General features: G+C 38.8%; 1 protein-coding gene across 2 annotated transcripts; it reads right to left on the reverse strand.

Moving 5' to 3' along the window:
- Nucleotides 1-639: 639 nt before the first annotated feature.
- LOC139276122 (NF-kappa-B inhibitor zeta-like) lies at nucleotides 640-8,689 on the reverse strand. 2 transcript variants are annotated; one of them, XM_070893639.1, is made up of 12 exons: nucleotides 8,389-8,689; nucleotides 7,625-7,749; nucleotides 7,309-7,342; nucleotides 7,110-7,213; nucleotides 6,117-6,772; nucleotides 5,242-5,347; nucleotides 4,639-4,785; nucleotides 3,860-3,923; nucleotides 3,350-3,525; nucleotides 3,071-3,181; nucleotides 2,538-2,705; nucleotides 640-2,334 (listed from the first exon to the last, which is right to left on the reverse strand). In XM_070893639.1, the coding sequence occupies exons 1-12, from the start codon at nucleotides 8,582-8,584 to the stop codon at nucleotides 2,281-2,283; spliced, it is 1,941 nt and encodes a 646-aa protein (XP_070749740.1). In that variant the 5' UTR covers nucleotides 8,585-8,689; the 3' UTR covers nucleotides 640-2,280. The 2 variants fall into 2 exon arrangements, with proteins under 2 accessions (XP_070749740.1, XP_070749741.1); XM_070893640.1 differs by having other exon boundaries at nucleotides 7,110-7,210; nucleotides 8,389-8,688.
- Nucleotides 8,690-9,691: the final 1,002 nt, after the last annotated feature.

The raw sequence follows: 9,691 nt of genomic DNA on the forward strand, positions 1-9,691 counted from the left end.
GCGGCCTATGGTTTTTTTACTCATTTCCCTAATTTGCTTGCATATTCTTCCTCCACCTCCCTTCCATTATTAGGTGATCTGTAGACTACTATTAGTGTAATTGGTCCTTTATTATTTTTTAAATTTCTATCCACATGGATTCCATTTCTGTCTTGCCGATGGCTGAATCACTTTTTTCTACTGCCCATTATGTTATCCTAATAAATACACCTCCCCGTTTTCCCCCTGTATCTTTTCTGAATATGTTATACCCTGCAATGTTTAATTCCCAGTCCTAATCTTTTTGTAGCCATGTGTCAGTAATCCCTACTGAGTCTGGTTCCTTGCAACGTATTAATGCCTCCAGCTCCTCGGTTTTATTACCAACACTGTGTGCATTGCTTTAGACAGTTTAACTCATTTTTAATAATTCCTTTCACTTTACTTTTAACCAAATTTTTACACTCCTGTTCTAGAACACTATTTACTTTATTCTTTCCTATGCTCTTCTTTCCCATTTTGTTTATATTTACGCCGTTTTCCTTTCTTCAAAAATCCCTCCCCCCATCTTACTAGTATGTTAGACCAAAGAGAATATTGAAACGAAGATACATACTGAACACCAGAAGTTAATGCATCAAATATTTAATGTAATGTTATCCTCAATTATCAGTGAAAATCTGTCTACAAGACATACTTTAATATCACGATTGAACAAACTACCTTTAAAATAGTTGATTTTTTTTAAGCACTTTAAAGCTGTATAGTTCATACTTCTACATTTAACTTGATTAAAAAGTTACAAAATATAGTAAGTGCAACTAAATTTCAATATGAATGTAAATCTAGATTTAAAAAATTAACTGTCATACTCTTAGAATCAGTTATAGAAAACAATGATATGCATTGATTACTTTTGACAATTATAGTGAAGCACTAAAGATTTTTTTTTCTTAAATCCAGCATAAAATACACAAAAATATGAGAACACAAAATCTTCCTTACGGATGAGAACTACAATTACAGGCCTGTAGAAATACACAGATACCCAATAACATGACATAATATTTACACCTCCAGTTATCTCACAAATCAGGCATTAGCACTTCTACCAATATGTATTTTTATCCAAATGTATTCCACTCCATTTCCTATCACTCGGTTTTAAAACATGAATCTGTCTTCTCGTAAAATGATCTTTCCCTCAACCAAAATTCTCTAATCTCCAAGTGACTTTCTTGAACCTTTTCCATACTCTATATTCTATTTCCATCTAACCTCTGCCCATCAGGTACCTGCTACTTGGCATTATCACTAGCTTGCTTTTTCCCCCCAAATGCACCACATGCAACCCACTCTCACTTTTATATTTACTGTTTATTTGTTCCCTTTCTACTTCAATTGGTATATCCACCAATCAAGATGCCAGATAAATCTAGTACGAGAATAAGCAAAGCCCTCATGTTAAAGGAATGCATAAGTCACCAAAGCAAAGTATATTCACTTGGTAAATAGAAGAATGTCACAATCAGTTACAGCAGTAAGGTGCTTTCACTGCTTTGATAGTAAAACATATGTACCTGTGAGTAGACCAGAGAAAGCTCTTTTATGTGAATCAAGGAAAATACCTATGTGTCAGTGTTAAAAAAACACTGAAAATAACTCATTTCAAATCTTATAAATTGTATTTAAATCCTATCTATTGTTTCATCTGGACATTTCCTTCCAAAACACCCACTCAAGATCCATAAACCTATAAAATGTATAGGTTTGTGCAATAAATCCTTTAGGATTTTCATTTGCAAAAAAGAATTGGAATGACATCTTTCCAACCTACTGCATTTGAACAGCTGAGCTTTCATATCCTTCCTGTAGCAGCAAAGCCATCATACAAAACAGTTTAAAGTAGATTTAAAAGTTATGCCTAAATGGCATGCACAAAGTTCAGGACAAAAAGTATTGACAATATTTAAATATACAAGTAGATATATGCGCCTGATCATAACTACACATTGCTGCACTGATCCTTCGAAATACATTTTAAAAAGAATGCACTTTGAAAGTCAGCTGAAGCCCTTACGGTTTTACTTCACAAAATGGATAATGAACACACAGTTTAAAACAAGATACAGGTTAATACTACCATTATTTTTACTAAATACTACACAGTAGTCAACAATGAAAGTTTCTTTCAAAGAAACAACACACATTTGCCAGTAACTAGCAAATATCTCTATACAAATCTAATAGGACTGCCTAACTGACAGTGAGGGTGACAGGCAAATTTCCCAAAACAGGAAGTCAGAAGAGAGGTACTCTTGACTGGACAGCTTTCCCCTTCAAAATACGTTTAACCTGCAAATAATAAAAGTGATAGTCAGCGATTGTTATAAAGAAATGGGTTTAAGTATTATGTTTGCTTCATTCAATCTTATTTTATAAGGAAGCTGTGTTTATTCTTTTCCACTGATTTCTATAAAAATAATTTCTAGGTTGCATCTAGTCAAAACTCTGGATACTTCTTTTGATAAATGGATAGACTACTTTGTCTCACTCACCTCTTCTCCTCTTGCACCATCTGGCACCAGATGCACAGGTTGTTCATTCTCCAGGTTTCTGGCACTGGGATCAGCTCCCTTTCTCATCAGAAGCCGGACAGCGTCTACCTGACTGACCCGGTCTTGCATGCCAGCTGCGATGTGAAGAGCAGTGTTACCATTATATGCCTGAAAGATGAACGAAAGCACTTGATCAACAACAAAAATATCAACACTGAATTTCCTCGAACATTCTCCTGATCAGGCACCATAAAAATGACGTAGGCAGGGTTATATACACACACACACACACACAAAGCGCTGATTTGGTTATGTGAATTTTATTTGTATTTTCACATCAAGTTAACGCTCTTATTGAAAAGTTACAGGGCTTGCAGTGATAATCACCAGTATTACCAGCTAGTGTAGAATTGCCAGGAATCTTAGCAAAGCCCATGTTAAATGGCCTTAATAATGGTGTCAAATACTTTGCTCATTGCAACAAATCCCTTTCATCAAGTGAATGGTTGACAGATGTCTGTGTTACATCTTACCTTAGCATTTACAACCTCGAGACTGGTTGGTTGCTCAAGAAAGTAACGCAGAAGTTCAACATTTGCTTCTTCAGCAGCCAAGTGCAGAGGTGTACGACCACTCTTCCGATCCTAGGGAAAATTGAAATGTTGATTACAGCATGTCAAAGGTCATCTCAGATTTGTTTAATGAAAAATAACAATGCAGCATTTGCAATTAAATTCAAACACCCAAACCATTTTAATGGCGTTTGCTCTCCCATGTGGCTTGAACATTTCTGATCTGGTACAAGTACTCACCCGAGTTTCAATACATGCTCCCATCTGCAAAAAGGTTTTAACTGTATCCAACAAACTCTTGCTTTTCATGGCCAGTTCCTGCACCTCAACAGATTGAGGCTGCTGATGAATTTTATTATGTAGCTCATGCAGTACACGGTTCTGGGTCAGAACAGCACAGTGTAGAGCAGTCATACCTAAACACGGAAGGAAAAGTTCAACATTATGAATAGTTATTTAGAGCTAGCAGTGAATATAAACAAATTTATATTAAATTGTTATGTAAATTGCTTTGGTGCACATAAATTTACAACACCCCCATTTTGCTCTGCCTTTTCTTTTACTGAATACATTTTCAGAAATTCCTGTCCGGTTTGTTCAAAATTATCGGCATAATCCAAATGTAAAAAGGTGGTATCTACTAAAGGTCCACTTCTGTCCATAATCACTTTCCTTTCACAAGTAATTTGGACATGGGATGATCAGAATATCCTTTATGCTATTACTAAAACAGATAACAATTGATCTTACCATCAAAGTTTGTAACTTCAAGATTGAGATGCTGAAAATTCAGTGCCATCCCTTTTTCAATAGCCTGCATAGAAACACAAAAGGATAGTAAATAAATGATAGGCAATTTTTAAAAAGTGTTAATTTTTTTAAAAAACATTCCAACGGAAACAAAATGTCAATGGTTTAGTGAATATATTAAAAAGATTTTTTTTAATGACTTGCATTTATATAACACCTTAAACATAAATAATACTCCAATATGCTTCAGAGATGTTTTTTTTTTTTAAATGGACACGGAGCCAAAGGAGAGGTAGGAGGAAGTGTGACAAAAAGCTTGATCAGAGTTGGGTTTAAGGAAGGTTCATAAAATGCTGTTTTACTACCCCAAGTAAACTCTAGTTTAGGATGTGGACTGTCCAGGCCAGGCTGGCTTTCCATAGTCTCTATGGGTTGAATGGTGGAGAGCTGAAAATGCGAGTAAATTATGGGTCATAAGTTAAAATTGTCTTCTAGACTACTTTTTCCTACAAGTTCCAATAGGGATCCCAAAATCATACAAGAATCTTTCAGACTAGGGCAACCTTTAGGCTATAAATGGCACAGATCTTAAAAACTGGATTTGATATTTTGAATATGATATCTACAAAAGGTGCACTTCTGTCCATAAATGTTACGATGTTTGGGAAATTATGGTGAAATTGTTCATTTGTGAAGCTCACAACATCCTCCCGAGATTGAGACTTCTATAAAATGCCAAGAATAAAAAGAAAGGTTTCTCAACAAGTAAAAACACCTACCACAAGCACTTGAACATGACCTTTTTCTGCAATCACGTGCAATGGTGTTCTGCCCCAGCGATCCGAAGTGTTCATTTGTGCTCCAAGGCTGACTAGATCCTGAACAATTAGGTGCTGGTTGGCAGCAACAGCTACCTGCAAAGCACTCTATAAAGAGAACAATAGTTACTGTAATGTTTGACAATTGACCAACCTGTACCAGGAAATTGATAACAAAAATAAAGAAAGGCAAATGGTTAGCTGATAACAGGGTTTATTTGATAAGCAACCAATGTAATAAGCAAATAGCTTATCAGCCATTTCGTAAATGCAAGTTAGTCAGTTACTGAAAAACAAGTCAATTTAAGTTAAACATTAGCAAGACAGTGATCATGGCATGCAATGGAAATAAGGCTTTAATGAGAGATCTACCTCTTAGTTCAAAAGGTGTTATTAACAAATTGATCTAAAATCATACTTTTTCAACTCTTAGTACCATCTATGCAGAGGAAAAACAAAATTTCAAACTGAAAATTGTCAAGGACCTTCAACTTGCATTATATTTGCCTAAGCCCTTCAAAGTCCTGACAATGTCAAGTAAATGATTGCTGGGTCAATCCTTACCTGCCCATTGTGTTCTTTAACATCCACCATGTTAACAGCAGCCATTTTCTTCCCAAGGATGTATGCAAGAGCCCGTCTGCCCTGTGCAACAGCAATGTGTAGTAGACTAGATAATATAAATGTAACATACTTTAAAGGTTATAAAATAAAGGTGTTAACACTATAATCAATTAGTCCCTTTGCTGAATCCCAGCCACTATACTCAATCATTGATTTTCTAAAATGAAGCCATATGTTCTGGAGCATTTTAGCCTAATCTACATATCTACTGTAGGGCTACTACTTCTGATGCAGAAACTTGAAAAAGTGTGCATATCCTGTAGGGGGTGCTCAGTAAGTAGAACCAACCAAGACACCTATTCTCAATAAATTACTATTGGGGTGAACAATTGCTGATACTATTTCTCAGACCACAACCAGATTTAAACTTTAAACTTGAAGACTCTCGATATAAATAGGGATAGGTATCAATGCACTATTTAACATTGAAAAAAGAGGGAATTTTCAGTGTACAGTATTAGGATGGCTCTGTGTATTGGAACTCCAACACAGTACATCACAAAGTAAAGGCTGCAGTTTCATATCTACAATTTCCATAGACAATATCCCAATCCCAACAGTGATATTGCGGAGAGGTTTTTAGCAAAGGCTAAAGGCGCTACTTTCCTGGGAGGGGAAAGTTGTAGTCAGTCCCCCAGAACTATTCTCGCATACGTTCTAGGGACCAGCTAGAAAGCAGCATTAGAAGAGGCTCAGGAATAGACCTCCTGCAATGGAACAGGACGGTGCAACAAGCCTTTATGGTGGGAAAAGGACATATACTGTGTTTTGGTATATCCAGTATTCAGTGAAAACAAAAATTTAGTAATACTTACGTGTCACCATCAGAGTCTTTGGAAAGGAGTTGCTCTTGAGTAAGGTGGGACAATTTCTTCTCCTCTTGTTCAAGTTGCCATTGAAAGAAAGACTTCCCTTGAGATTGTGTTGGATAGTACATGGGAGCAGGCTGGGGTATCTCATCCTGAGTGTTGGGTTGCAGAGAGCTGCAATCTGACATGTAGAATTCAGAAATCGGGAACCCTTCAGACAGAGGAGGAGTTGGGTGCACTTGAAAGCCAACTGAACACTGCGTAAAATCGCTAGACACCTGCTGAAAACCATGGTCCTGTCCATTGGGCACAACCTGCTGGGAAGCTGGAGAATAGTCTACACCTTGAAATGGCTGAAACCCCTCATGTTGCCCAGTGACTTGTGGTGGACTATGAACTTGCAGAAAGTCCTGAGACTGTCCAGGGAACTGTAGGTTCTGCATACAACTGTTTTTGTGCAATTTTCTTTCTCCCTGAAAAGCTTGGTTATTTTTGGCAACACTGGCCCAGTTGACCTGGACTGTATTCAGAGAGATCTGATGGGTGTCATTCTGCAACATTTTTATTATGTCCTGAAGAACATCTGGATTTACATCATTCCTTGGTTCAGTTTTATGGGCTCCATCTGAATTCTCAACAGAGTTTGGAGTCTGGGGTGGAGTCTATTGAAATTGGAAAAAAAGAGAAATATGGGCATCAGTCAAACAACAAAGATATTTAAATTGTTTTCTGTTGGCACAATTGATGGTCACACCAGATTTGACTACTGGTCTAGCAGAAAATAACAAATCTGAAATTCCTTTAAAATAGGTTTCACCATTGTTTTCATTGTCTTTTGATAAAATGACAATGCCATTGTTAGCCCCCATCAGATTCCTGAGGCCATCCAATCAATATTACTGTCATCTGCAACCCAAAGGCTACACCGTCACAGAAGCAATCCAGAAGTAATTAAGTTAAAACTACATTTTGAAGAGAAAGAATATTGGCTATGTTTACCAGCAGATATGATGCACGTGTCGGTGATTGTTTATAAGGAGGTGCATCAGTCAGGTTCTCCAAAGTGGATCTTTTTCCCCCACCCAGGAGATTTCTTACTTCTGCTAGAATTAAAAACAGATTATTAATACTGTACAATGGATAATGGAGCATTTTGGCCCAATAAAGATAATTACAAATTGGCAAGGAATTTACTTACGAGAAAACGGTTCTTCTGAAGAATTCGACCGGGGCTAAATTGAAGCAGAAGAAAAGTTCTGTTTTACACACGATATAAATTCATTTCCACAATATTTCTGCATTTGATCTAAATAATCTGTTTGACAAGTTTAGTCAAAGATTACTGTTGATTAGATTTTTAAAAAGACACCTTAAAAGTAAATTTGACCATAACACAAACAAACCCGTTAAGTTTTATTTTAAACAGAATATCCAGTTAAGCAGTTATTTTTTAAAGTTCCATCTACTGCATTTTTACAAAAAAAAGCTGCACGATATCGAATGGAGTCAGTTACCAGGTAATTTTCCAGGTTGCTGCCTGCTCGGGTGTTCCTAAAATGGTTAAGGAGCTCCTTGACGGGATTCTTCACTCGAACTCCTTGGAAGGGTCGCTTCGGAGACCTTCTTGGGCCGGAGCAGGCTGTAACCAAGAGAGAGAGAAGTGAACAACGTATAACTGCAGCAAAGCGCCAACACGCGGAAGAAAATCAGCGGAAAATCCACCCGCCGCAGATTACTCACCCAATCTTTAGAAACAGGGGAGGGAATGAAAGCGCAAGTTGCGCCCACCCGAAACTAGCGAACAGGGAGAAACACACCGATTGATCATTTTACACTTAAACCTTACTGCTGTCCCTCAGGACTCAACGTGGTTTTGAACGGTCGGGAGGTAGGTGTTTTTTTTTAAATTACGACGGATCAGGAAGTGTTTGGTTCATCTCTTTTTTTTTAACGTTTAAAAACTATGGCGAGAAAGATTGTAGGTGCTTCAAAGGAACAAGTACGTCCCCTTTCTCCAACCTTTCATCAGCATCACGGCTCATACTGGTGAAAAACCGAAAAGAATAAAATCCCGCTAACGCTGCATCGAAATAACCGGGGGGGGGGGCACTCGTTAAACAAGGTAAAGTTTATAAGATAAAGGGAGAGGGGAAAGTTGATGAGGCAAAAGTTGTAGTTTAAAAACAAGTTTTTTTTAAAAAAGTGGACACGGGAAAGACGGAAATAAAATTTTTTAAAAAAGAGTAAGACAAAATGGAAGAGAAAGGTGCGTGTGTACCTGAGGAGCCCGGGTCGGTGGCTCCGCACTGCCAGTCCGAGTCTGACTGCGGCGAGCCGGGGCCGCCCGGGGAGAGCGGCTCGCTGGCCGCGGGCGAGCTCTGGTAAAAGTAGCCCAGGTTTATGGGGCTCGTCATCAGGCAGCTCTCCTGGTCGCAGCCATCGCTGGTGTTCTCGCTCCCTCGGTCCAGAATCATCGTTCAGAAAAGGTGGGTTTGGTGAGGGCAGATGCTGATGTTCAGGCTCACACGCCTACCCAACTCTCTGACTAACTGCTGAGAGCGCCGAGCCTCGCCCAAACTTTTTTTTTGTTAAAGTATGCCTTCCGGGAGGCAGGGTCTTTTTTTTATGTCACTATCGCGTCCTATTCGTCCCCATCGATCGGGGAGTGGCAAAATAATAAAAAAAGGGGCTGGGATTACGGTAACAGTGCAAAAAAAAATTCCCTTTACTGGAAATGATGAGGAGAAAAGGGAGGAGGTGTTCAATGTTTTTGTATTATTCTAGGCCCTAATGCGAAAGCTGCTCTTTAAAAAAAAAGTTTAAATGTACATTTAGAAAGAACAAAAATGTGTATTTCGTTCTATCTCAATCGTTATTAGCTTTAAACAATGTGCTTTTTGAAAAGTTTAAATTGCAAATTAGGTTAAGAGTGTTTTACAATTCCTAACAGATTACAAACCCCAAACATTTCTTTCTCCTTTTGTATGACGTATCACGTGTAGCGAGTTGGTCTTACCGCAGGAGAAGGGTCCACAGCCAGATAGGGAATGGAAGACCAGCAGGAAGAGTAGTGCAAGGAAGGTAGTGCAGGGGTCCCCTGCGGTCATCCCTCTGCAAAACAGATACACCGCTTTGAGTATTGTTGGGTGGGATGACTCATCAGGGGAGGGCAGCAGCAGCCAAGTTCATGGCACCGTGGCTGGCTCTGTTGCACAGGAGGGCAGCAAAAAGAGTGGGAGAGCGATAGTGATAGGGGATTCAATGGTGAGGGGAATAGATAGGCGTTTCTGCGGCCGAAACCGAGACTCCAGGATGGTATGTTGCCTCCCTGGTGCAAGGGTCAAGGATGTCTCGGAGCGGGTGCAGGACATTCTAAAAAGGGAGGAAGAACAGCCAGTTGTCGTGGTGCACATTGGTACCAACGACATAGGTAAAAAAAGGGATGAGGTCCTACGAAACGAATTTAAGTAGCTAGGAGCTAAATTAAAAAGTAGGACCTCAAAAGTAGTAATCTCAGGGTTGCTACCAGTGCCACGTGCTAGTCAGAGTAGGAATCGCAGGATAGCGAAGATGAATACGTG

This window comes from Pristiophorus japonicus, chromosome 11 (genome assembly GCF_044704955.1).
Source record: "Pristiophorus japonicus isolate sPriJap1 chromosome 11, sPriJap1.hap1, whole genome shotgun sequence".
NCBI classification, from domain to species: Eukaryota; Metazoa; Chordata; class Chondrichthyes; family Pristiophoridae; genus Pristiophorus; species Pristiophorus japonicus.